We start from the raw sequence: 27,168 nt of genomic DNA, 5'->3' as shown, positions 1-27,168 counted from the left end.
TTGGAGTTATGCCCTCAGGACTGGATTACAACCAAGAGAGTATGGTAAATCTTTAATATCACAACAACAGCAACAACAACAATAATAATAATGAGATGATCAAAGAAGTGTGTAGGACCGGTTATTAAGGAGGAGCCTTTCGATGGAAACCAAAACTACCATATAACCATGAGTGCATACCATCATAGGGCATAAAAAGCTATATTGCAGCTAATTCTCCGAAAAACCAAAATCACTAAGTAAAATCATTGCTATTCCTAGTCCAAGTCGAAGCCATCATTTGCAAAAAAAGGAAGAACAAGAATGAACCAAAAAAGAAAGGATGGATCTAGAAACAACTAAAACCCTCAAGTTTCTTAAGTATTAGAACAAGTTTTAGGCTACCAACAAATGCCAAAGCACTTCCAGCACAACCATACATAGACAACTCACAAATGCCACAACAATTTTCTTTTGGTAAAAAGATCATAACAATATCAGACAGTCACCAAAGAGAAGGCATATGACAGTTTACATCCAGTGCAATGGGGCACAGACGGTAATGACAAGAGGCAATCAAATTGATCCATGCATTAACTTTTCCATCATTAAAGCCCTATGCATAGTACGATATGCACATATGCATGCCACTAGAGAAAGTATAAGCAAGAACGAAAACTAAACCCGAATGCGTATAGTCAAGTTAATATTATCTTTAGCAAAAGGTAAAAACCCGTCTTGAATTCTCACCATCATCCACCATCTCTGAACACATTGTAAAAACTCAATGTACATAAGTAAACTAAATATTTTTCCTTTAATCAAATCAAAGAACCAATAACATTAATAATTTTGTCATAACCCCACATTAAAACAAGCTGATTCAATCACATTATTTAACTTCCATTTTATTCAATTCTCCACGCATAGTTAAAGGAAACATCTTTAGCATTCAACCGAGTGGGAAGTTGAGAATCTAAATTGAGAAAACTACATTACGTACATACCCAATTACTTTCGCAATCTACCAAAAACCAACCAAAAGAATTAAACATTTAACTATGATGCCCTCAGATCTCATAGCTTTTAACAAATCACTAGCGGGCGATGGAGAGATTCAGCAGAGGCCTTACGCACACCAGAGAGAAAAACCCACCAACCGTCGAGTGCATGTGTGTGGGTCTGTGTATATTTTTCACGTAAATGTTAAGAAAGAGGAAGGAAGAAAGGATTTGCGACGGCGGCGAATTGTTCCGGCGATGTGCAAAGGCCAGTGATGAATCAAAAACCATCATACCCACTTCAATGCTTTAGATTTTCCATCATGGGGCGATTTCAAAATTTTATATTAAAAAACTATAACAAATTCATACAGAAAATAACACGCAGGATGCAGATACATGGATCAAATTCGCAGTATATGGAGACGTAAATAGCGACATGATGAATTCACAGAGAGTTCGGTTAGGGCTAATGATTGTGAGTAGTGACATTTTATAGAAGTAGGGTAAATATTTAGTGGGCTTGATGTTATGAGAGAAGATGGCCCAGTAGGTTCCATAATGGGCTTGGGCCGGTGAATTCGGGTCCTTTTACTAGAATCTATTTTACTATTAGCCATGTGAATTATCACCTCCCGATGGAGCACAAAGTGGTTTTAAATTTTCTAGATTAAAATTTTTATATAAATAAATGTAGTTTACCTAGATTGACCCCAAAATATTTATTTTATCTGGATGTAGATCTAATGTAGAATTATTGAGTTTAAGGGACTGGAGATATTTTATTTTTTCTAACATGTATAATTCACCTATTAACATGCTAGATGTAAATGATCCAAGGCATATCATTCTTGTTGTTGAGTGGTTTTGACTACTTGAAGCTTCATTTCAGAAAGTAAGCTTGCTCAATGGTAAAACATAGCTGCTGGCTCCTATATGGATTCAACATGAAGTCAATCAAGATACCTCAACCAAATGAGTTTTAGGACTTTACAGTTGAAGACTTCCTACCGTAACTAGTTCTTGCTAAAATGTGTTCTAGGGGTGGACCACGGTGTGTCGTCTGCGTTACCACAATAGCTCATGATCTCTTCACAACCCTCCGGTAGAACTGACTGAATCCTCACAGTTGGCTTCCTTGGTGGTAAAACGGGAATTGGACATTCCCCTCTAAGCATCCGTGCAGCTTCCCTCATTGTCGGCCTCTTCTCACAGTTGGGATGTGCACAAGAAAGCCCCACCATGAGCGTCCTCTCCATCTCCGTGCTGTTAAAACGACCCCTCAAATTAGGATCAGCTGCCTCAGTGATCATCCTCTTCTGCCACAAGTCCCACATGTAATCAGTAATCACAACTCTCTCTTCGTCTACAGGCCTCCTCCCTGACGACACCTCCAGCACCACTACCCCAAAACTATAGACATCTGTTTTCACTGTTGGAACGCCTGAAAATGCATATTCAGGAGCTAGATAACCCATGGTTCCTGCTGGGACAGTGGCATATCTAGTTCTGAAGCTATGCCTGTATACTTCAGCCAGACCGAAATCACCAAGCTTGGCATTGAACTCGGCATCAAGTAGAATATTGCAAGTCTTGACATCTCTGTGGATTATCTGGCTTTCACATTCTTCATGTAGGTATATAAGGGCAGATGCAACTCCAAGAATTATGTTCAGCCTTCTCTCCCATGTTAGCAACTTGGTCCAATTGCTCCTATCGTGAAGAATTTTGTCAAGGCTTCCTTTAGCCATGTACTCGTAAACCAGCACTAGTTCATCCCTCTCACAGCACCAGCCTTGCAGCTGAACCAAGTTCTTATGCCTCAAGCACCCCACCATGGTCGCAAACTCAGTGTTGAATGGAATGAGTGAAACTGAAGAATCCAATTTATTTTCATGATTAAACCTCTTGACGGCCACAGCTCCACAAGAGGGAATAGCCCCTTCATATACCACAGCTGAGGCTCCTTTGCCGATTATCTTGTCCTGGTTGAACCCGTTTGTTGCTGATTTTATCTCGGTGAGTGATAACATTTTGGGAACCATTCTTCCTCCCTGGAACGTACACATCTGTCGTTCACTGCGTGCTCGTCTAAGCCTCCTCCTCCTCCTCCTGAGGCACAGACAACCTGTAATTATAAGTACAGCCATCAAAATAACAACCAATGCAAAACCCCCCAAACCTAGAGCCAACTTTAGGACCCTCTTATTTGATGGAAAATAACCAAAAGAACCAATATCTATATCTGAATCCCCTGGGGAACACATCAGACAATCCCCTAGTTGAGGCTTTGTGGAAGGGGGTAACCCCAAAACCGTCTTGAATCGCCACTTGTCAACGATGTGAATGGACGAGCCTTTTCCATTAGAAGCAGTGAATCCTACGTGCATGAACTCCTTGAATTGCTTGGATAAATCAATCTGCGCAACAAGAACAGGGCTCAGAGGCCTAACCTCTGCTGAATACCCTACCCACACGCTGATCATCTTCTCTGAATCTCTGTATTCGATCCACGCTGTCATTTCTTTCCCATTCTTAAGATCTAACCCTCTTGAAACTACATCGATAGAAGCCAGTGACTTGACATTATTCACATCAATGCCAATATGGTTACCATTAATATCCTCAAGATTGCGATCAAAACTTGTGTCGAATTCTACCGCAAAATAAGAATCTTGGTGGGAAGAGGCCTGAATTCCCGGAGGGAGGCCCATGTAACCATCGGTCAGACTGAAAGAACTTGCATTTGAAGTGACCAGAAATGCAAAGCCATCGCCAAAGGGGCAAGAATTGGTTTTGGTGATGGTGAAAGAGAAGCTGCAGGAGAAAGCAGTAGCATTGGCTGAAGGATCAAGAAAGCGAACAGGCTTCACGAAAAATGCTCTTCCAATGCTGGAAAGAGCGGTGGTCTGAAGCGGTGGCTGGTAGCTGCAGTTGTTTTCTCTGGTGAGGATAATGGAACTGGCGCTCAAGAAAGCATCGCCGAACAGAATTATATTGTTTGAAGACAGGCACGGGTTGAAGAAGAAGGAGATGGAAAGAGCAAACAAGATTTTGAGAGAAGATAAGAACATTCTTGAAGGTTGATGTATTCTCCGGGGTTTTGGAATGATGAAGTTAGGCAAAAAACAATTCAAGATTTTCCTACAGAGAGTTCTTGAATGAATTCAAAAAAGGGTTTTCTTGATTGTTTTCTGTTTGGTCTAATTTGATCTGAGGAAGGGTTTTTGAGGGGTTTGGCGTATCTCTATTATTAAAGCAAGTTTTCAAGATCAAGAACGCAGATGGACGTCTCCCGGGTCAAATCAAAGCCAAAGGGCAATTTATCTTGTTGTACTTCAGGTTCAGGAATCAGAAATGAGATTTTCCCTTGAGAAATTGAAATATTTATTCGTTCTGTATCACTGAAATGCATAACAACCCTTGAAATTTATCTACCTGAGTGAGTGAGGTGGAGAGATGCTGAGACATCGTAAGGTTGATGTTGTTTACACCTCATATATATACATACGCTGGTTCATTTACCCTAAAGAATTTGTACAAGTTACAGATTAAGGAGGTATAGGGGCGTCCAGAACAACAATCTAGTGAGTAAAAGCTACTGGCTCTGGCTAAGGCTGAGGGAGGTGGTTATGGAAGTGGAGCACAATAACGTTTTGCCATCCAAGAAATTACAAAATTTTAAGTTATATATACACTAGAGTACAATAAAAAAACGCAGTGGATGCCCTTAGAGACGAAATAGGTGACAAAAATTTTAAAAACATGGTAAGAAATTGGAGAAAAAGGGCCGAAAAATGGGACATTGGTCTTGTCCAATTGCTCTGAACATCTTAGATGGAGAACTTTTGTGATATCATGGGTATTATTACCTAAATAACTTGGGAAGAAGGTGAAAATGCTCCTTCAGATCTCCGTGCCGCATAGCCAGCAACCGATGACTTGTCTGATCCACGGACATTGTATCTCTCGTACACCTTTTCTCGGTTCTCTGACCACCATGTCTCCGCCTGGTGTTCTCCGAATCTTCTCCGGCTGCACTTGCAAAAACACATGAGTTTAAGCTTTAGATCAAGTTGTTAACGGTTCCTCGACATTGACATTCTCTGGTTAGCCGGCATTCCAATATAAGGCAACTGAAGAGGATGACAGTGTAATTCTGAAAAGGAGAGGCTTTTCTGTGTGTATGCAATGATCCTTAACAAAATCAAACGAATTTGACAATGACATCATGAAGAAGATTCTTGCCAAGATGCAGTAAATTATGTTAATACGAAATAGTAAAACTATTACGCCACAGGGCAGCAAATCATATCAACTAGAAGAAGGATAGACGTTGTTACCTGAAGCGTACGCGTTTGAGATCTCTTGTTCCGTCCCTAAGGGCTACAAGTGTTATATATACACCAGGTTCATACTGTTCAATCCATTCAGCTTCGATTTGGTTAGCATTACCAGAAACCACCGAGTTTCTAGATTTCAAGCTATTTTCGGCGTCTTGGGCCCCTTCCGACACAGCGCTCCTAGCCTGGAAACTTCCACTACCATTTGGAAGTCTAGCATCGGCATGGTCATTCGTTCCATTGGAGGTGGCAAGTAAAGATCCTGGATCACCTGAGTTGCTTTTAGTGCTTCCAACGGTATCCTCAAGCATAACAGATGCCCCCTCCATTCTATTTGATGTACCCAAATCGATTCTGTTGCTAGCATCAAATCTTGAATTCCTCTCTCCATTTGCAACGGGGTAGTGCGTGCCATTTGGTTCCAACCCATTAGTCAGGTGAACCAACTTGAAGCTGTCAGCATCATAAGCACCGGGAGGCAATCTCTCTGCCATATCTTTGAGCTGGAACGTGGATAATATCGAGGTTGTTAACACATTTGACAGAAGTAATATACCTCCCCTTTACCAGAGTATAGATAAAGAGTGAACTATATTGTACATAGACCAATGGAATCACAAAAGTGTAGTATTTATGCAGATGTTAATATAGGTCTCGAAACAGGTGAAAATAAATGCTAGCTTGACATAATAATTCTTTTTCTCACTTAGAATTATTAATTTAGAGAGTCAAATACAAAATGTAAAACCAAACCTAACCTGTGCTGTAAGGGATTTAATAACTTCTTTAGCCGCTTTACATTTAGCAGATTCCTCTGCAGCTAATGCCATCGCTTCATGAGCTTTCTTTGCTGATTTTTGGAGTTCCAATTCTTGCAGTTCACATCGACTCCTAAGGCTCTCCGCCTAAATTAAGTTCATCATCATACAGTTCTATAAAAAAACACACTTTTTAACAGAATATAAAGCTGAAAGAGGAGATACACTTGAACTTCAGGATGTACCTGTACACGTAAGTTATGCACTTCCTGATTTAAAAGTTCATTAGTCCTCTTTAAACTATCTGTCATGCTTTTGGAAAAAGAAAGCCCTGATGTAGTAGGAACTGGTGTTGCAGACCTTGGAGGGCTAGGTTTTCTTGAGAATGGTGAAACGGACCTTGAACTAACACTTGAATGTGTAAGAACTGGTTTTGGAACTGTTCGACGAAGATCAATAGCAGTAGATGTAACAGCATCTCTCAGCTGCAACATAGATGCTTGAGAGGAACGACCCGGAAAGAATGTATCAGCTCTCTTACCTTGTTTGGCTGCTTTTGTATCCAACTGTCTAATTAAATCAAAGTTAGATGGCATCGCTGACTTGACCAACCTTAAATCAGCCTTGTCCAACCTATCTTTGTTTTCCCCAGAAAGCCGTGGTACAGAATTCCTCCGGTTGTGCCCTCCAGCTTCTGCCACCTTACTAAGTTTAGCAAAACAAGAATCACACACACGATACGGTTTGCTTGGATTTGGTGCCAAAGCTGCCCTCACTGCTTTTCTAGAACTGCAGGCATGGCAGTGTACCAGTCCACAGTTATAGCAATTATGTCTCTTTCTCGTGAAGCCAAAAGCCTGTCTACAAGCTGAGCACTGGGACTGCTCGGCACCAGAAACCCATTTATGAAGACATATCGCCGAAGAGTAATTTGAACCACAAGCAATAAATTTAACATGTCTATCCTTTAAAGCTTCAACTAGAGTTGGTGTTTTCCTGTCTTCTATATCTCCATGGCCCAACCTCCCGTTAGCTCCTTTACCCCATGTATAGACCTCATTTTTGGATGTCAATACAGCCACATGATATGCACCGCAAGCAATTTCTTCCACAGATTCACCTGAAAGCTTGTCTTCTACCAAGCAAGGTAGCTTTCCATCAGACTGAGGATTTCCAAGCTGACCATAGACCATACTTCCCATTGTGAAAACATGCCCTGATGTAGTCAGGCCGACAGTCAAACTATGCCCACAGGCAATTTTGTGAAAATTGTAGTCAATAAGTGCAGGAACACAAGTAGGCTTCAGTCGAGGTTCCTTGTCACCATGTCCGAGGCGATTTTTGTCACCATCACCCCATGTGAACAATTTTCCAGAAGAGAAACTTGCACTAGACTGTGTTACAATAACCTCAACCACAGCAGCAGTATGCCACACTCCGCATGCAACTGCAATTGTCCTCAACCCTGATAGAGACTCAACCTCCCTTGGATGTGAGACAGTTTCCCTATTTCCATGGCCCAAAACACCAAATGTTCCGTCTCCAAATGTAAACAGCTGCCCCATTGATGTTATCAAGGCAGTATGCCACGGGCCACAAGTAACTGCTGCAACTTGAAGTCCCTCAAGAGGACCCGAAATTCTCTTTGGTATCCAGTGACTGACATCAGTGCCATGGCCCAAAAGTCCAGCATTATGCGTGCCATCACCCCATGTGTAAAGTTCACCAGCCATTGTAACAGCACAAGTGTGGAACTCTCCACAAGCAACGAAATCAACACTAAGAAAAGATAAAGATTCCAATAAACGAGGTTGAGTGACATCTTTTCCAACTCCATGTCCAAGACGTCCACCAGATTCTTCACCCCAACTGAAGACTTCACCTTGCCTAGTGACTAGAGCAGAATGCCTGACCCCACAGGCTATGTGATGCACGTCCAGAACAACATTACATTCCAGTGGCTTGGGAAGGAGAACATCAGCTCTTGTGCTAATGAAACTAGCATTTTTCTCCAGCCCAACCTTGACACTGTTATCACATATAACTTCACCCCATATATATACATCCCCTAACACATCACAATCATCTTGAGCAGAACCATGACTGGATGTACTGGGGGCACTAGATACACTAACTCGAAAAGCATCTGAACCAGATCCTTTCACTTGCATATTTGTTTGGTCCGAAGCTACATGAGACCTCTGTGAATGGACCAAATTATCTGGGCGATTGCTTTTTGGAGAAGCAATGGGGTTTGAACTAATGGAAACCTCACGAGAGCTAACTTCTCGTGCTGCACTTACAGAACTGTTGCTTGGACTGTTTGATGTCAAATCTCTGTTGTCCTGGAATCATTTCATTAAGAAAACCATGACTTAAAAACATAAATGTTCACTACAGATGAGTCAAAATTTTGCATCTATCTCAGTCAATATCAGCAATGCAACATCCAGAATGCGTCTCAACTTAATGATAAGACCAGAAATGGAATTTTCATCAAGTTGTTGATCGTTTTTGCTGAATACTATCAATTCATTTTGAATACATCAGCCACTGCCGGTGAGGTATATAGGCTGTCACACTGAAATCTTACAAGTTTGTTTCACCCATTATTTCATGTATTATGAATAACAAGGCTGCAGGCCACTTTCAGCCAGAGATTTGTTAAAGAAAAATTATCATGTCACAAGAGAAACAGCAGTAAGAAGTCATTCTGTTACAACACAATATCAGATTTTCTCCAGGCAGATATGATGGAGAGAATTCTTCTGAATTTACTCAGATAGCAAACAAAGCTTAGAGGGGCCTACTAACTCCATGGTAACATCTCCAGAACCTTCTTTACTTATATACAAGAGCCAATGTTGTAAGACCATCTATCACCTACCATTAATTCCTAACCCCAATTTTGAGAAAACCACTATATGGGAAAAGAATTAAAATAAACAATTATTGCCCAAATAAGCAGGATAAACCCCAATGGTTGATCATGCCAGGTTGTAAAACTCACATCAAAATAAAGGCCACCATCACTCCATCCATCAATTTTTGAGCGCCCAGCTTGTCCAGATGAAATTAATGCCTTAAGGCCAGCTATCCAGATTTCTGCCTCAACTTTGTCCTTGCAGACCTAGTAATATAAAGAATTAGGTATAGCTCAATTACAAACAAACAACAAAAGCAAAAGCTAATTGTTCAATGGAACTTGCTAAACACCAACCAGGTCAAGGGATCTTTTCCCGTTGTTGTAAATGAGAGAAAAGGATAAGTAGTCCTTTTCAGGGCGTAGATATCGCTGGAAAACAGCCTGGTAATACGTTCATAAAAATCATAAAAGGAAACACTGGATAAAAGATGTGTGGCAGATGTAAAAGTTAAAGGAAGACAGATTTAATGAATAGTGATATTGTGAATGTGTAACATGATGTAAGGTCTCCAAAATCTCACAGTTCTTTGTCCAGGGATAATTCTTGAAACTGAAGCTAATTTCAAATTTCTTTCACCACTATTAGATATCCAAATTAAAGCTGTTTCGTCCTGCAATATTGAAAGTCAAACCAGAAAACATAAGAAGATGACTGAAAATAGTCAAAAAATTATGATAATGCAAAGTCATTGTTTATCAACTATAATAGAACACTGCAGCCAATTCAAGAATCGAGGAAACACTTTTAACTCTTCTCACTATAAAGACAACTGATATTCGAGAATGATGGATTCCATTGGTCTTTGATGGTTAAACAGCAACCACATTTTCCACGTAAGAATTTTGTACAACATTTTAATAGAAACAAGCTGCCTTAGAGGCGGCTACTTCATGCAAACTTTTTATTCAAAACAAACAAAGCACCGATACTTCTCAGGTATTCAAACCAATCATAGCTGAAACTATCTATAATGCAACAAGGTTTAGTAACATATAGACAGATAAGCAACAACCGTATCTATTAAGCCTTGATTATGAACAGCAGTAAAGCACCTCAGCCATTGAAGTCTAAGTTGTCTTCCATTCCTACACACAACCTGAGGTTTCAAACTTTTACAGTAATTTAACATTAGTAAAATTAAGCTTTAAAACCACACAGAGATACAGTAAAAAAGTATCCGAAATCTGCTGGACTCGAGCTAAAATCAAAAGTATCTTACATAATCACATACCAAAACCATCAGATACGATATGGTGCAAATGTTGGTCCATCAATGCTTTTGTAAGGAAAATTTCCTTCTTTTCTAAAATGATTTACTATTTCAATGCAAAATAGCCAAATATTTCAGCAAAGATATTCTCCCAGAACACTTCAATTCTCAGTATCATAATCACCAATTCATCAATGAAGAGTTGGCAGAAGGCGTATACCCTATACTTTGAAAAAACTCCATGTACTGTAAAATACATGCTATTTTCACCAACAGAATGGATCAGAATAACGGTAAACCAACAAAATACATGAGAGAAGTAAAGGGATTACACGAATTAATGAAAATGACAACAAAGAAAAAAATTATGCTAGTGATCATTGTGCATATGGTACATTGGCCTTACGTTAGAGAGTCGAAATGGATAAAATTTAGGCTTTCCCTTGCGACCATATTTAAGTAGTTGAGCTCCCTTCTTTAGAGAAATCAGTGCCTGCAGACAAGAAAGGAATCAATCACACAACAAGATTTTACAGTTAACCACTGAGTAGATGCAGAGTCTGGCTAGACTTGGATGTAGAAAAACGAATATTCTGAAATTTACAGCTAAAAGATTGTAAAGCTGTTCATAACAAGAAGCATCGCAGTTGCATGAAAATATCAAAGTCTTCAGCCTGAAATATATGACCAACCTTGCACATGCCCTGTACTCCTCCAAACACATATATGTTAACATAAACAAGTTTCATGTCGTAATTGCAGTTTCCTGACATGATTCCAAATTTCTGAGAATGGACAACTTTATACAGTTCTAAGCTAGCATCTCTAACCTATTCCACCATTTGTTTTGCTACATTAGTATATAAAGTCTAACATATTCACCATATTCCCATCTACTTCATGGAATGTAGTACTTTGTAAGCAATGCAGATCCCTTTTTTGGTAGGGGAGACATTTGCACAAGCTAAGTATTTTCTTGTATGTATCGTTCTTAATCTTTAATGCCAGGCAAAATCTGCAGAGTGCTCATGCCAGAAAGTAGCTGCCTTCTTTTGTTCCAGCCCGCATCCCCCCTCCCCCAGCCCCCGCAATTGCATATAAGCCTATGTCCTATCATCACTCTTACGTCTACACTGCAAAGCTCCATTAATTAAATGCAACTAGAATCAACGAACTTAAAGAATAAAATTCTTTAGCACTTACGGCATACAGAATTTAAACTTAGCCTCTGTCGTGAACTTGGGCTTGATGCTAAGTGATCTACATTGCTAAAGATAGGGTGGTGAAAGAACTGAGCCAGCAGAATTTGACTAAAAAAGCAAAACTAGAATTGATCCCACACAGTCCTATTCACCAATTCTTTAAACAGACAAGAAAATATTTCGATTATATTCAAACTTAACGCCAACAATTTCGGAATCTAACCCACAAAATCTTCAATTTTAAAAAGAACAAATCTTTTTTTTTTTTTTGACAAAAAAAGTAAGTGAATTACATCTACAGATATGAAACAAAGTGAATGTACCTGCTCGATGTCACGGTCGGCATTACCGTAGCTAACAAGATCTGCCATTCAACGTGAAACGCTCACCTCCACACCAACACCACCATCCCCCTGCGCTCATTATCATGCCACCACTCCTCTGCCGCCCCACACAACCATCCACACCGCCACCTAATTTCCCTTCCTTCCCTTCAAATCACGAAATACGCCTCAAAAGATTCAACCACCACAACGCGCGCCTTCTATCTTACTCAGATCTGAAACCCCAACTGGGAAAAGAAAAAGAAGGGTAAGTCTGAACTTTTCACTGTCCTCGCTCCAAAGCTCAAAACTCAAAGCTGAGTCAGCCGCGTTCCCAATCACCGAGTTTGAATTATTCCAGCAGTGCACCAGAAACTGGCTGCCGTCGGCGGACACAGCTTTGGACTTCCAGCTCTGCCGTCACCGGAGACGGCGGCCGGAAAACAAAGGGCTAGAGATACAATAAATGAAAGGGGAAAAAACGTAGAGTAGAGAGAGAGTAGATGGAGAGAAAAGGTGGCCGGTTGGCGTAGGAGGAAGTGGAGAGTGTACAGTATAGAGTCAAAGATAGGAAAAAGAAAAGAGCAGTGGCAGTAGCTCTGCTCTAAGACTAAAAAATTATTACTAATTTGCTGTCCAAACCTTATGACGCGAATCAGTTACTGTTAATCTTTCAACACTTATGACAATGATCAGTTGACCCATTTTATCATTTAAATTCTGCTTTCTCAACTATTTCCCATTTATTATATTTTACTCACTATCAATACTTGCACATATATAATTATATAAATAAAAATTAACATATAATTAAACGGATCAAGTGGTTAATACGAGTGAAAATGAATGATAAATATAATAGGATAATGCAGTCCAAAGATGAGGTGAATTATTTAATAGTATAATTGAAAATTTTAAATTTGATATTGCGCTGTCACAAACGATCCGTTGTGAATGAGAGGCGGCTGTTTTTTCCATATTAGTGTAGAATAACATAATATATAAATATTGAGTACTCGAACTCAACACTAAATTTAGTGAATTAATAATAATGATCATATTACTTGAATCAATGTAAAATAGTCGTCGTTGCATGCTGCCTCCATGATCATATGAAAAATAACCATGATGTCTGATAAAGATAGAAAAAAATTATAAAAAGAAACAAACATGGCGCGAGGGGAGAGAAAGAAAGAAGTTAGTGAGATAGAATAAACATAGAGAGAGAAAATAAATTATAATTGTGGGTTTATTAAAAATATAAAAATTTGTCAGAAAATAATTAAAAAAATAAAGTGAGAGAGAAACCTGGAGTAGTGAGTAGATAGAAAAAAAAATGTAAATAAGAGGTCATTAAAAAAATATTACAATTACTATTACGATAAAATTATAATTTAGAATAATAAATAAATTAAATGGTAAATATGAGTACTTAAAAATAGTACGATAAAAGATTTTATTTTTATAATAATATAAATTATTATTTATGTAATTTATCCATCATCATTAATGATTTTTTTTTAATTTTGATGATTTGATGAAAAAATAAAATTTATGGGATATCTAAAGAATACAAGAATATATTATATTATAATTGTGATGAATATCTCTAGAAATTTGTGAACAAATAGTACTCTTAACTTTCTTAGTTTGATTAATGTGAAGTAAATAATAATAATAATAAAAATGATATAATGGGAATGTATCGAGGAATCAAAGTCAATAAAAATATTAATTTATCTAAAAAAATATTGAAAATGTGGAAACTTCCCCCAAGACCGGGTACATCTGATCAAATTCCAAGTACTGTCTGAATTTCCCAAAAATTTGGAGGTGAAAGTAAACATGATTAACATCCCTAATCACGTTTATTTGTTAATACCGCACTATTAATTACCGTAATCTTCATTTGCTTTCGAGCTATTCTTTTTCCTGGAAATAGGAGAATCGTGTCGGGAGCGAGACAAACCCGATTTTAATTCGGTAGGTGAGCGACCACTGTGAACCATGGGGGTAGCTGATGATGTCTAAATAAGTCAGGTGGGCCCTTCTTCAACGATGAAGATCACCTAAACTCGTTAGATGCTCAGCGGATCAAGATCGTTGTTTGTTTGACTTTCTCCATTCAGCATGATGGTTCAACTCTTCGCAATTAATTACCAACCAAACTGACATTCCAAATACGCTGTTCGACTAACAAATTTAACAGGAAAAGGAAAAAAAAAAATCCTATTATACCAACAATCCATATTGTACATAGATCGATTATCACCACAACCAATAAAATTGCATCAATATTAAAAAAAAATAAAATAACAACAAATGCTTGCAAAATCACGTTATTTTTTAATTCTAAGCAAGTATTTTTTTTTTATTTAACAAAAAAAATATTATAGAACAAGAATATCATGACTAAACAACCACGTTTCACACCAGTGCACCTAAAAACAGTATTGTTTGGTTAGGTAATTGTAGTAGTCATTTTCGATATTTATAATAATTTAAATATATATATATATATATATATATGTTTTGAATGGAATTGATTATACAATGATGTGGGATGTGAAAGCCGCCTTCCAGGATTGTGCTTCAGCCATCATTGTGGTGGGGGAACAAATGTTAGAAACAGTATGAAACCAGTTGATATGATTAACCAAACTGAAAGCCAGACAATACATAAAATGTATGACGAAAAAGGAACAATAAATATATATTTAAAAGAAAAAAAAGTAGAAAACACACACTCCCCTAATTCATCCAAAGACTAACTTTGCGTGGGAAGATGCCAAATTTTAAAGTTTGTGTGGGGCTTCCGATTCGACGCTACCAACGGGATTTGGTCGGGCTAAGGATTCCATTATGGGGCTAGGGGGCTAAGTGTCCATACGGATTGAGTTTTTTAGTATTTGATTAAATGAGTGATGTGATAAGTTTGATTATATATATATATAATAAATAAGCTTAACATTAATTACAGAGTGTTTATAGATTAATTTTGCAAGTGGACACTTCTAATCTTTTCTCTACAGTAAAATTAGTAGCAATTTTTACTCTAAATCTATGTTCCATACAAACGGTCTATTAGGTTGTATTAAAAATCTTATCTAATTTTATGATACATGTGTGACTTAAATCAGATAGAAGATGCAATAAAAAAAATCTAATATGTTGCCCACATGCCTATATTATTGTGTGCCTTTTGCTAAAAAGAAAATTTTGGTCTAGTTTTCAGATATTCAATTTTGAAAACATGTAGTATGTATGTGAAAATGGAGGCAAAGCCACATTCCTCACTGTTGATTAATTGTGATGTTGATGGGGGTTGTGGATAACAGCATGGCCAGGCAAGCAATATAGTCCAAAATGATATGGTGTTTGTCTTTTTGTTTTGATTTTATGTGCTAAAAAGGGAAGTGTAGGGTGGCAAGAAAATGTCATATTTCACTTTGTTTTTTATGTCGCACTCTTTAATCATCACCAATTATAATTTCTGACTTCTTGCCACAATAATTATGTACACTGCTTAATCTTTGTTAATTCTGGCTTCAGTCCTAAGTACCATGTCATAATTTGCTTACAGGTTGTCTTGTTATAATTAGGCACGCGTTTTTATTTGGATCGGAGTAGTCTATGTTAAGGAATTCATAATTAAGAAAACTGTTTGATGGTCGATAATCTGTAAATGCTTTTGTATTCTGTGGCGATATATGCACTTGAGATCGTTTGAGTTTTCAGATTATTATTGTATCAAGTATGGTTGGTCGTGAACGGAAAAAAGATCCAATGGAGCATTCGGCCCTGTTTTAAGATGGACTGATCCAAACCATTTGTGCAAAGAGAAAAAGTACACAGGTTATTGAACATAGGATTTACATTAATACGTATAGACTGCATCATTTGTATGCCCTAGAGATCAAGACATGTACTAAGTGTGTGGTAATACAAGGATGGTCTAAGTCGCAACGTATAGTTCTTATATTCATCAAGTGAGAAAACATCAAACAGCGTGGATCATGTGACGTCGGCCCAATGTGAGGTTTCATTACTATCGTGTCATGATCCACAACTTTTTGGTGTTTTGACACCTTGTGCATATAAGAAATTTTCTATCACAACCTTTAGCTAATGTAAATGTATACACCTTTTCTCCTATATACAAAAGAGTACTTTTTGTTTCGAATCTGACATCAGCCAAGCCTTTGAGAAGTTGTCAAGCCCTCTGGTTGAAGTCCTGGAAGCTAGGTTGGGCCGACTGACCATCGAGTCTAGGGTTGTTGTGGGAATGGGAGTGAAGCGGTTGCTGTTGCGCCTGGTGGTTACTGAAGTAATGGAGTGATGGTGGGTGGGACGGAACTTGGGAAGACAACCCTCTGTTGTTTCCATTGACAGCAGGAATTTGGCCAGCTGCAATCTTCAGTCGTTGCAGTTCGTTCCTCAGTGCTTCATTCAGAGCTGGAAACCCATGTAGACAAAGCCGTGAATTCTTATTTTTATTTTTTGGTTACATGGACGTGAAATAATTTGGTCAGGAGAATTATGAACGCTAGAGACTGAAAACAACATAAGACATTGGTACCGTCTCTGAGGTGTGCTTGCTGCTCCATAGCCTGTAACTTTAGTTTGAGTTCCTTGTTCTCAGCTGTCAAGCCAGTAGTATCTCTCTGTGTCGTATCAAACGATAAATGGTACTATGTAAGTTGTTAATAGTTTTCTTCTTTTTCCCTAGCACAAAATGCTGTAACAAATCTGCTATAAGGCCAATTTGCACGCAAATCATATTAAAGTTGCTAAGCCCATAACGACCAGCTAGACAGTCGAATGCATAAAAGCATGATCCAGAAAAGTTGATATGCAAGTATTGTTCTGCATCCAAATTATTGGTTTAGGAGGACCAAAGTCGGAACTTCTTCCCTAGTTAAGATCCCTCAATCACCGTATCAACTCAGGATAATATGGCAGTATGGACGCTATTTCAGAATTTTATCAAAACATCGTTTCTTATGCCAAAGCTCACCATTTACCACATCATTTCTCATGCAAAACCATAGTCACACTTCCCTCAGCAGTTTCTCCACAGGGAATTCATTTTACAGCAGAACTCCAACTAAAACTAGATAGTATTCCTTGTAGGCTACATATGGTTTAGTTCAAGTCTTTCAGTTTCAAGATAGTTTTCCCTTTTTTGAAACTACAAAAGTTTCCAAGCATAGGCGGACACACATGAGCAAAACACAAACCTGCAACAATGTAATCTGAGCCGATAGTGTGGTTGCTTCAGCCTGCAGAGTCTGCACCTTCCTCTCCAGCTCACTTGTGTAACGAATTTTCCGCTCTTTCGACCGTGCTGCTGATTGTCTATTTGCAAGAATCCTACAAGTAAAGCATTTTGTATAGCTCTCAGACTTGCAGAACTAACAAAGCTCTTGCCCCAATATCACTTGATCATCAAAATACACACACACATACGTATTTATATGTAATCAGGAACACAAGAATGAAAACAATTTTGTCGAGCTTGTGATTGTGTCTGCATTCATGCATGCGCACTTAGCAAATGAACATCTAAAAGGTTTTAAGGAAAAGTTGAAAATAAGAATTGAAAAGTATCTTCGATCATATCGTATGATGTTGTTTCTTGAAAAATATCAACTTAACTATGTCGAGAGATTCTTGAACTCTTCTCTCCCCTGCTTCATCAATTCACATCAGATGCTTGAAAAACAGAACCAAAAACCGAGAAAGATGAAAATCTCTCGGATATTCGAACCCGAAAGAACACCACATGAAGAATTTTCTATGTACACAATTCATATATTTTCAGCGCAGCAAGTTAATAAAATTTACAGCTAAAAAAAGTCAACGGCGGAAAGCTGGGGTGGAAAAAAGGTCAAACCTTTTGGCTCTCTTGGGGTCAATCAAGGCAAGCTCTGCGAGCCTATCAGCGGCCATTGCCTTTTTCTGATTAGAGTCCACCTCCGACGACGTCGCGCTGGAATACCCATCCATTGAATTGCTATGTTTGTGTCTGGGTCCCGCGCCGACTTCCGCCCCCGGCGGCGGCGCGTCCAACCCAAGCCCCTCAAAAAAGTCAGCGTCCATCGACAGGCTCCTCAAATGGGCTCCGGGCCTTGCTACGTCGGCCTTGGCTGGCGGAGGCGGTGCATTGGAGAGGAGGGAAGGCGGGGTGGGGGGGAGGTCCAGGTTGAGGTCAGCCACAACGTCATCGAGGAGGATGTCGTCGAGGTCGGGGAACCGGAAGAAGGTATCGGAGTGGGCGCGGCGGTGCTGAGCACGGCGGGTGGGGGTGTCCGGCATCTGGTCCAGGTCAGCCGAAGGGGTAGCGGGTATGGGCTTGCCGGCAAACTTGAGGTCCATCATGAGATTAGCAGCGTGTAGGAATTAGGAAACAATTAAGCGATTGAAGAATCTTTCTAAGTGGGTTTTTAGGTGGAGGAAAAGAATGAAAGGTAAAAGTGATTGGAAAGGATGTGGATTGTGGGTGGAAGAATTAAGGACTTGAGGAAAATGGAGGCAGGGTGGGACCCACGTCACCATGTTCGAGCAAATATCCATGTGGCGGTTGACGGCTCCAGAGCGAAAAAACAGGACCCGTCTTCTCTTTCATCTTTTATGTGGATTTTTTTTTTAAAAATTAACTATTACGACACGTAATAAATAAATTTTATATTTTATAAGATATTATACATAAAAATATAATATATATCACATTTCACAAAATGAATTTAATATACAAAAACTAATTTAAAAATATTATCTACATTAAAAAGTTTGATGTCATGATGTCACAAAATCACTGTAAAATATAGAAAAATTTGAATAGAAATGATTGAAAAATACATAAAGAATATTTTTTAAAAAATTAGTATCGGACGGCCTCATCATTACAGTAATACTAAAAGAAAGAGATATTGTGAATGCAGTGGGCTGAAAACTGTGCCATGACAAGCGTAGCAATTATACACACCAATGGAGATGTCTACAATTAGCAAGTTTGGATATATATTTTTGGTGGGTGAGGTTGGATGAGTGTTGGGGTGGTTTGGGGCACAGGACAGGCGCAAGCAATTATTGATCAAAAGAGGTGAAGAGATTTTGCCTAAGCTCAGCTTCTGTTTCAACTTTCAACCAGCAGCTCTGTTGGTGTTTTGTTGAAGAAAGAGACTTAAAGTGCTAGTTAATGTTTGACGCCTTTATTAGTAACATTACGTTTTTCTTTGCATATGATCATGTTTTCTCGAGTTGAAGGCACGGGGCCATACTTCAACTACATAAATGATGCCTCTGTTGAATATATAAATATTTAATTAATAATAATTAGGTAATACACGTGTTGGTTGCTAATTGCACTACACCTCATCAATGTGTGTTTTCCTTTCATTTGCATTTCATTTCAACGTCATTCCATTTTCATTCTCCTCCAACGCGTTTCAAGCAGAGGATATAGGACACTCTCACCATTCCCTACACTCTCTCTCTCTCTCTCTCTCCTTCCTCTCCGACATTCGCATCACCTGTTTGACACTCTCCCTTTTGCACAGAAAAGCAGCATCAGGTAATTTCTTCTAATCCTATGTGAGCTAGAATCTCAAAGCTTAATTATTTGATTTTCTTATATCTATTATACCTCAATAAACTTTGGTTTGATTTCTGGATCTGGATTTTTCTTCGTGTTTTGATTGTCGGAATAGTATGTTTTATTAGTATCTATGCTTTATTTGCTTCTGAATTGTAGATTAACTGGCTTAATTTCGAAAACGGTTTGGTTTTTGCTTATTTTGTATGTCATGAGTTTTTTTTAAGAAAATTTTACTCTATCGACTCAAAACTCTCCGATCTGTATAAACATGGATGTGGTATGAAATAAAGTATCGGCATCTTGATGTTAAAGTTTAAATCGAGCAAATCTTTTAAGCTGACCGCTGACTTTTAAAATTGTTTGGATAAGAAGGTAGTTCACGTCTCAGTAAATTTATGATCCATTTTTTTTTTGTTCCTGGAGAGGTGTAATTTTGTGATATAAAAAGTTCGGCTGGCATTTCGGTGTGGATTTAATTATACTTGATTCTGTTATAATTTATGATGATGAATTAAAATTGTCTTCAATTGGTTGTGAAATCAAGCTGTTAACAATAAAACCTGAAATGATAGTACAGATGATCCCTGATGTGAAAAGACATAATCTATCTGTTTATTTTATTTATCTTGATTTTAGACTCTAGCTGATGAGTGATTGATCCATCATATTGATTTATGGCATAAGCGTCCTTCGGTATGCCATTACTTAGCTCTAGCATCCCTTGCTTTGCATTATTCCAGTTGAGGGAAAGTTCCTGAAAGCCAAAATATCGAAATCCTTGAAAACAAAAGCCATTAAGAAATTGAGTTGGGAATATTACATGTAACTCATAATATATGAGTACTTTGGGTAAAGGGTAAGTTTGGAGTGATAATTTGTCTTGTGATATTCTCAATATTCTTAATTTATGCTATCTTGGCTTCGTATCTGAAATGTGGGGTCTATTTCTTAAGACTCTTTTTCTAGCCTGATGAGCATACTTTTTTTTTTTTTTTTAATTATACAGCATAGTACAGCATGGCTGAGGGAGAGGACATTCAACCCCTTGTTGTTGATAATGGTACTGGAATGGTTAAGGTGAGCCTTTGATTGTTGTCTTGTTCCATAGAAATCCTCTTCTATAAGGGAAGTTGAACAGTTGTAATGTTTCTTACTGCGTATTTCCTGCCCTATAGGCTGGATTTGCAGGTGATGATGCCCCAAGAGCAGTTTTCCCTAGCATAGTGGGTCGTCCTCGACATACAGGTGTCATGGTGGGCATGGGGCAAAAGGATGCTTATGTCGGGGACGAAGCTCAATCAAAAAGAGGTATCCTGACCTTGAAGTATCCAATTGAGCATGGTATAGTCAGCAACTGGGATGACATGGAGAAGATCTGGCACCACACGTTCTACAATGAGCTCCGTGTTGCTCCTGAAGAGCACCCTGTTCTGCTGACAGAGGCACCTCTCAACCCGAAGGCAAACAGAGAGAAAATGACTCAAATCATGTTTGAGACCTTTAATGTGCCAGCCATGTATGTTGCCATCCAGGCTGTGCTTTCGCTATATGCTAGTGGACGTACTACTGGTATGTATAGAATGGATCAGTATACATATAAAACTATCTGAATTGCACTCACTTTGTTCAAAAGTTAAATATTAGCTTTGAATCATGAACAGGTATTGTGCTTGATTCTGGTGATGGAGTGAGCCACACGGTTCCTATTTATGAGGGTTATGCACTTCCCCATGCTATTCTGCGGTTGGATCTTGCTGGCCGAGATCTCACTGATTATCTCATGAAGATTCTGACAGAAAGGGGTTACATGTTCACCACTAGTGCGGAACGGGAAATTGTTCGTGACGTGAAGGAGAAGCTTGCATATGTCGCTCTTGATTTTGAGCAGGAACTGGAGACTGCAAAGAATAGCTCTGCAGTGGAGAAGAGTTACGAGCTGCCTGATGGACAGGTTATCACCATTGGTGCTGAGAGGTTCCGTTGTCCAGAAGTGTTGTTCCAGCCATCACTGGTCGGAATGGAAGCTGCTGGAATTCACGAAACAACATACAACTCCATCATGAAATGTGATGTGGATATTAGGAAGGATCTCTACGGAAACATTGTGCTCAGTGGTGGATCAACTATGTTCCCTGGCATTGCTGATCGTATGAGCAAGGAAATAACAGCTCTTGCTCCAAGCAGCATGAAGATTAAGGTAGTTGCACCACCTGAAAGGAAGTATAGTGTCTGGATTGGAGGGTCAATCCTAGCATCCCTGAGTACTTTCCAGCAGGTACTCTTCATATTCTTTCAAGACTTCATACTTCCCACCTGCCCTTTGTGCACTTCTCTGTTCCATTCGGTCAGCCAGTAGAATCCTAAAGAGTGTTGAAATGCAGATTCCTGCTTAAACTCTCTGTTCTGCTAGGGTGCAAATTTTGCTTGACCAAGCTGTATACATGTTCGATTTCGTGCATTTTATGATGTTTGGGATGTGATGCCCCACGATACATGCTCATATTGTTTTAATTGTGCAGATGTGGATCTCAAAGGGAGAGTATGATGAATCTGGTCCTGCAATTGTTCACAGGAAGTGTTTCTAAGCCGGTGAGTGCATGGTTATGTCAATTTGGTTTGGTGGAGTGGGATAAGATGGTTTCTTCAAACTTACTATTTTCAGTTCTTTCATTGAGGGTGCAAAGAATGATGTATATGGGTGGTTATGTTGGAAGACTGTGTGGTGGGTTATGTTTAGTCTTGTACATAATTGCAAATGTTTCCTTCACCTTTTATTTCGTCATTTAGTCCTTTTATTCTGTTGCTATATTTTATTACTTATTTGTGTGATGGCAGGATCACTTCAACAACAGAAGGTCGGATGTGAGTCTTATTTCAAGAATATCTTTGCTGGAGGACCAATGCCCGGTTTTTCCCTAAGTTTCCCGGAACAGGAGTTGGCGTCATCTTTCATTGTCAAGAGTTTGAATCTAGTGTGGGTTGGCTTGCGGTCTTGAGTATGATCATGAAGTGATTTTGTAAGGTCTTTGATTGGTACTTTGATAGTAATATTTGGTTTTTCTTTTTCTTTACCCTGTTATTTTTCGGGTAGAAGCGGTATGCAACTCAGCGCTGTAATATTTGGGTGGCACTGAGCTTCTATATAGTTTTTCCGACTATCATATTGAAATGAATGGATTTGCAGCTGTTGCTTTCTTCATACTTCTCCGCATCCTGTAGCTGGTGTGGTGCCTTTGTGTGAACTTATAAATTACGTCAAGTCTGAATAAATAATAGATGCTTTAATAATTCTTCTTCAAGCTTTGGCTTCTACGTCACTACGCACTACTCTACCATTACAGCTTCATTCTTCTATATATTTCTCTTTGTTTGGTGGGGCAGGCATTTGGACCTCTTCCAACCTATTCTCTTTATTTTAATCTTTTAAAGAAATCGTGTTTCATGAAAATTATATAGTTACTCATTTATCCATTCAACACACTGATACATTAAGCTCGCAAATAAACCATACATTACATACATGCACATAATAGTTTCACAAAAATAAAAACAAAAACACGAGTTTCGAAATAAACCAGCTACTATCATACAACTTTTTTCCAAATTAGTAACTGACAATTTTCGCTATCCCGCTATAGTACTTCTTAACATGCAATGGTTGAAAATTGAAATAAAAAATGTAGAGGGCTATGAGTAGAGAGGGAAGCAAGTCAAAGAATTGATTGATGGGCGAACGTGAACTCAACGCCCTTCCAATTATTGGGCCAACTTTATTATTTTCGGTTTAAAAGCAAAATCAATTAATTCAATATTATTTTATTGAATAAATTAAAATGAGATCTTATAAGATTTGATATAATTATAAAAAATATCACTCTTTATTGGGTAAATTACTAACGTTTGTAATATTTGATGAAATTAAGTAATTCTTTAATGAAAACTTGAAAATATCAGCTTTATACTTGTTGTAATACCTTTTAAAAAATAAACTTATATAAAAACGGCTTGATTGATGAAAAATGTTGAAAAATTATAAACAAATTCTTTACTTACTTCATAATTTTTTTTCAAAATTTAGATTATAATTCAAAACTCGTAAGATATTTTGATCAGTTAAAAAAAAAAACACCTAACTGACAGTGATTTATTGAACTAGTTGTTGATATATGAACAAGTAATAAGGATTAATAATTATATCATTTTTTTTAAATGAAATTAGTTTCCTGTTTTAATTTTAAAGTTAAATATTCAACGACTACGAACTTTAATTATAATAAAAAAAAGTTGAAGATTTTTAAGCAATAATAAAAAATTTGATACTTGAGTTTTTTTTTTCTTCCCCTACGCGTAAACATTTACTTGTCAATAATTGATTTATTAAATGCTAGTTCTTAAAACTATGGGAATTGGACACATTTCTGTGTGTATTTATTTATAATTAATAATACTCGTAAGTCGTAATTATGCAACGCTAATTGATTCTCCCTTCATAAATGTCAACTTTCATTTGCATTTCATTTCAACGTCATTTCATTTCCTTCAACCGCATTTGAAGCAGAGTATAAAATATATAGAGGATTCTCATTCCCAACATTCTCTCTCTCAAATATTCCGCTTACTATTTCCTAGCGCACTCGCTCACTATTAAAGAGCTCATCTTTCACGCTTCCCATAGACAGGTAAAGCAGATCGAAGGTAAGCTGAGATTCCAAATCTTTTTATCATTTTAAGTTTATCGTTTCTGTTTCGGTCGTTTGAAGTTCGGGATCTGTTGATCTGCGCTTAGTCTGTTTCATAGTTGCAGTAGCTTATTGTTTGAAGTATTTGAGGGTTAGGTGCCTTTACTTACTCCGTTGATTCTCCGGCTTAATTTGGATATCAGTTCTTGCCTTTGCTGTTGTGATTATGTGGAAATTGATGAAAGCAAATGCTTGTTATGGATTGAAGTAGCTCCGATCTGTATAAACATGTTTTTGTTGTTGTCTTATTAAACATGTATTTTAACTGCTAACTCGGGAGAATTTGAGATAAAAATAAGGTGCTTTTAGGTGTCATTAAGTTATGTAAGTACTTTCGTCAGGGCAAGGAGGAAGTTTTATTGAATAATTGCAATTTGAATGTTTAATAGGGATTTCAGGTTTAATTAAACTTAAATATTTTTGTAGAATTGTATTTTGTTGATTTGTGAAATTTAAGATGTTAAGATGAGAGGTGAAAACTTTGCCTGGAAGATGTTGTTAGTAGGCTCCATCATTCTATATCGTTTGTGACTTCAAGCCATACTGGTACAATATATTGAAAACCCTTAAAAGGAAAAAGAGATATTGTTGTGTAAAAGTTGAGGTGGAGTAGGAAAACATGTAACCTATATCTATGAGAACATTTGTGAAGGGTGCATTTATGGTTTCTTTTGTGATATTTTTATTTTCATGAAATATACTGTTCATTATCATGTTGAAAATGTTATATCTCAGTGATTAACCTTTTCTAGCCTATTAAAACTCACTACTTTACTGTGTTTTACAGCGCAAAGTTGAAATGGCGGAGGGAGAGGATATTCAACCCCTTGTTGTTGATAATGGCACTGGAATGGTTAAGGTGAGGCTTTGATCATTGAAAGAAACCCGGTTTTCTGGAGTGCAGTGCAGCAGCAGTATTGCGCTTTTTGGAATATATCTAAATATGTGATTCCTGTTCTTCAGGCTGGATTTGCTGGTGATGATGCCCCACGAGCAGTTTTCCCTAGCATAGTGGGTCGGCCTCGACATACAGGTGTCATGGTGGGGATGGGACAGAAGGATGCTTACGTTGGGGATGAAGCACAATCAAAAAGAGGTATCCTGACATTGAAGTACCCAATTGAGCATGGTATAGTCAGCAACTGGGATGACATGGAGAAGATTTGGCACCACACATTCTACAATGAGCTCCGTGTCGCTCCTGAAGAGCACCCTGTTCTGCTCACAGAGGCACCTCTCAACCCCAAGGCTAACAGAGAGAAAATGACTCAAATCATGTTTGAGACTTTCAACGTGCCAGCTATGTATGTTGCTATCCAGGCTGTCCTTTCACTGTATGCTAGTGGGCGTACAACCGGTATGCATTTGGTGGATCTGTAGGCGATATGACTATCTGAGTCACACTAATTTGATAAGTTACTGAATATTAGTTTGTGCCGAACAGGTATTGTTCTTGATTCTGGTGATGGCGTTAGCCACACTGTTCCTATTTATGAGGGGTATGCACTTCCACATGCTATTCTGCGGCTGGATCTTGCTGGTCGCGATCTCACCGATTATCTCATGAAGATCTTAACTGAAAGAGGTTACATGTTCACAACCACCGCAGAACGGGAAATTGTTCGCGATGTGAAGGAGAAGCTTGCATACGTCGCGCTTGATTTTGAGCAGGAACTGGACACTGCAAAGAACAGCTCTGCGGTAGAGAAGAGTTACGAGCTGCCTGATGGACAAGTTATCACTATCGGTGCTGAGAGGTTCCGTTGTCCAGAAGTGTTGTTCCAGCCATCATTGATTGGAATGGAAGCTGCAGGCATTCACGAAACTACCTACAACTCCATCATGAAATGTGATGTGGATATTAGGAAGGACCTCTATGGAAACATTGTGCTCAGTGGTGGATCAACAATGTTCCCGGGTATTGCTGATCGTATGAGCAAGGAAATAACAGCTCTTGCTCCAAGCAGCATGAAAATTAAGGTGGTCGCACCACCTGAAAGGAAGTACAGTGTGTGGATTGGAGGGTCAATCCTAGCATCACTGAGCACTTTTCAGCAGGTACTCTTTATATTCTTTTTCTAGGTTTTTCATGCTTCTTACCTGCCCTTTGTCCACTTCCCTGTTTCAGTCTGTTAGCTGATAGCTAGTACAATACTAAAGAGTGTAAAAAGTTCCTGCTTAAACACTCTGTTCTGATAGGGTGCCAGTTTTGCTTATCCAAGCTATATACCTGTGCCATTTCGCGCATTTTATGGCATTTAGAATATGATGCCTAATCTTACATGCTTACTTTATTTTAATGCAGATGTGGATCTCAAAGGGAGAATATGATGAGTCTGGTCCTGCAATTGTTCACAGGAAGTGTTTCTAAGTGGGTAAGTGACATTTACTACCTTCTCTTGTTTACATGAATCTGCCTGGCTGGAGTGAGATAAAGTAGTTTCTTCAGACTCAATATTGTGAGTTATTTCTTTGAGGGTGTGAACAAAGATGGATAGTGGAAGGTTATGTTGGAAGAATAATGGTGAAACACAATTGCAAATATTTCATTCAACTTTTATTTCGTCATCTGGTCTTTTATTCTGTTGCTATGTGTTATTTGTGTGACAGGCAGGGTTATTTCGGCGACAGAAGCTCACATGCATGTCTTACATCAAAGATTTCTTTGATAGAGGGACCAATGCTTGCATTTTCCTAAGCTTCCCGAAACAGCAGTTCTTCTCGTCTTTCATTTGTCGAAGTCTGAAAATAGTGTGGGTTGGCTTGCAGTCTTGAGTATAATCATGAAGTGATTTTGTAAGATCTTTGATTGGTACTTTGGTAGTAATATTTGGTGTTTTTTTTCTCTCCCTTTTTTCTTTACCCCTGTTAATTTTTGGGTAGAAGTGTATGCACCTCAGCGCTGTATTATTTGGGTGGCACTTAGCTTTAATATATATATTTGCAACTATTATATCGGAAATTGCAGCCGTTGGTTTCTTTATACTTCGTTTGCATACAGTTTGTTGCTTGCTGGTGCCTTGTCTGAAATTATATATTACGTTTGGTGGTGATGGCATTTCGACCTCTTCCTCCAAGCCATTTGA

The 27,168-nt window shown here is 38.4% G+C and overlaps 5 protein-coding genes across 8 annotated transcripts; 2 read left to right on the top strand and 3 right to left on the bottom strand.

The window, feature by feature from the left end:
* Positions 1-1,889: 1,889 nt before the first annotated feature.
* Positions 1,890-4,479, bottom strand: LOC105159594 (Concanavalin A-like lectin protein kinase family protein). Its single transcript, XM_011076707.3, has one exon. It carries the CDS (start codon positions 4,052-4,054, stop codon positions 1,997-1,999), a length of 2,058 nt encoding a protein of 685 aa, XP_011075009.1. The 5' UTR covers positions 4,055-4,479; the 3' UTR covers positions 1,890-1,996.
* On the bottom strand, positions 2,965-12,343 carry LOC105159392 (PH, RCC1 and FYVE domains-containing protein 1). 3 transcript variants are annotated; one of them, XM_088878489.1, is made up of 10 exons: positions 11,744-12,343; positions 10,625-10,711; positions 9,529-9,618; positions 9,302-9,388; positions 9,092-9,211; positions 6,327-8,426; positions 6,082-6,228; positions 5,324-5,826; positions 4,853-5,015; positions 2,965-3,092 (listed from the first exon to the last, which is right to left on the bottom strand). In XM_088878489.1, exons 1-9 carry the CDS (start codon positions 11,789-11,791, stop codon positions 4,853-4,855), a joined length of 3,345 nt encoding a protein of 1,114 aa, XP_088734615.1. In that variant the 5' UTR covers positions 11,792-12,343; the 3' UTR covers positions 2,965-3,092. The 3 variants fall into 3 exon arrangements, with proteins under 3 accessions (XP_088734615.1, XP_088734614.1, XP_020547854.1); XM_088878488.1 differs by having other exon boundaries at positions 2,974-3,108; XM_020692195.2 differs by lacking the exon at positions 2,965-3,092 and having other exon boundaries at positions 4,620-5,015; positions 11,744-12,342.
* Positions 12,344-15,599: 3,256 nt separating this feature from the next.
* On the bottom strand, positions 15,600-18,259 carry VIP1 (VIRE2-interacting protein 1). The gene is made up of 4 exons (XM_011076706.3): positions 17,640-18,259; positions 16,984-17,116; positions 16,323-16,407; positions 15,600-16,198 (listed from the first exon to the last, which is right to left on the bottom strand). Exons 1-4 carry the CDS (start codon positions 18,122-18,124, stop codon positions 15,957-15,959), a joined length of 945 nt encoding a protein of 314 aa, XP_011075008.2. The 5' UTR covers positions 18,125-18,259; the 3' UTR covers positions 15,600-15,956.
* A 901-nt stretch (positions 18,260-19,160) lies between these two features.
* Positions 19,161-22,544, top strand: LOC105159391 (actin-7). Its single transcript, XM_011076440.3, has 6 exons — positions 19,161-19,319; positions 20,350-20,420; positions 20,519-20,912; positions 21,005-21,618; positions 21,863-21,932; positions 22,179-22,544. Exons 2-5 carry the CDS (start codon positions 20,361-20,363, stop codon positions 21,926-21,928), a joined length of 1,134 nt encoding a protein of 377 aa, XP_011074742.1. The 5' UTR covers positions 19,161-19,319; positions 20,350-20,360; the 3' UTR covers positions 21,929-21,932; positions 22,179-22,544.
* Positions 22,545-23,954: 1,410 nt separating this feature from the next.
* Positions 23,955-27,044, top strand: LOC105159390 (actin-7-like). Of its 2 annotated transcripts, none has more exons than XM_011076439.3 (6): positions 23,955-24,022; positions 24,870-24,941; positions 25,046-25,439; positions 25,527-26,140; positions 26,388-26,457; positions 26,693-27,044. In XM_011076439.3, the coding sequence occupies exons 2-5, from the start codon at positions 24,882-24,884 to the stop codon at positions 26,451-26,453; spliced, it is 1,134 nt and encodes a 377-aa protein (XP_011074741.1). In that variant the 5' UTR covers positions 23,955-24,022; positions 24,870-24,881; the 3' UTR covers positions 26,454-26,457; positions 26,693-27,044.
* The last annotated feature ends 124 nt before the right edge of the window (positions 27,045-27,168 follow it).

Source organism: Sesamum indicum, linkage group LG3 (assembly GCF_026168435.1).
Source record: "Sesamum indicum cultivar Baizhima isolate 11 linkage group LG3, ASM2616843v1, whole genome shotgun sequence".
In the NCBI taxonomy this organism is placed as follows: domain Eukaryota; kingdom Viridiplantae; phylum Streptophyta; class Magnoliopsida; order Lamiales; family Pedaliaceae; genus Sesamum; species Sesamum indicum.
Note: the sequence above shows the minus strand (reverse complement) of the source record. Positions and strands in the feature narration are given on the sequence as shown.

Excerpts from the sequence above, each read along its gene's own strand:
- LOC105159390 (XM_011076439.3), top strand. The coding sequence starts at position 24,882 with ATGGCGGAGGGAGAGGATATTCAACCCCTTGTTGTTGATAATGGCACT. Across the intron at positions 24,942-25,045 it reads ATGGCACTGGAATGGTTAAG|GCTGGATTTGCTGGTGATGA; the intron begins GTGAGGCTTTGA and ends CCTGTTCTTCAG. Across the intron at positions 26,141-26,387 it reads CACTGAGCACTTTTCAGCAG|ATGTGGATCTCAAAGGGAGA; the intron begins GTACTCTTTATA and ends ATTTTAATGCAG.
- LOC105159392 (XM_088878489.1), bottom strand. The coding sequence starts at position 11,791 with ATGGCAGATCTTGTTAGCTACGGTAATGCCGACCGTGACATCGAGCAG. Across the intron at positions 9,389-9,528 it reads TTATCCCTGGACAAAGAACT|GCTGTTTTCCAGCGATATCT; the intron begins GTGAGATTTTGG and ends ACGTATTACCAG. Across the intron at positions 9,212-9,301 it reads GGAAAAGATCCCTTGACCTG|GTCTGCAAGGACAAAGTTGA; the intron begins GTTGGTGTTTAG and ends TTATATTACTAG.
- LOC105159594 (XM_011076707.3), bottom strand. The coding sequence starts at position 4,054 with ATGTTCTTATCTTCTCTCAAAATCTTGTTTGCTCTTTCCATCTCCTTC.
- VIP1 (XM_011076706.3), bottom strand. The coding sequence starts at position 18,124 with ATGATGGACCTCAAGTTTGCCGGCAAGCCCATACCCGCTACCCCTTCG. Across the intron at positions 17,117-17,639 it reads GACCCCAAGAGAGCCAAAAG|GATTCTTGCAAATAGACAAT; the intron begins GTTTGACCTTTT and ends CTTTACTTGTAG. Across the intron at positions 16,408-16,983 it reads CTCAGATTACATTGTTGCAG|AGAGATACTACTGGCTTGAC; the intron begins GTTTGTGTTTTG and ends GATACGACACAG.
- LOC105159391 (XM_011076440.3), top strand. The coding sequence starts at position 20,361 with ATGGCTGAGGGAGAGGACATTCAACCCCTTGTTGTTGATAATGGTACT. Across the intron at positions 20,913-21,004 it reads TGCTAGTGGACGTACTACTG|GTATTGTGCTTGATTCTGGT; the intron begins GTATGTATAGAA and ends AATCATGAACAG. Across the intron at positions 21,619-21,862 it reads CCCTGAGTACTTTCCAGCAG|ATGTGGATCTCAAAGGGAGA; the intron begins GTACTCTTCATA and ends TTAATTGTGCAG.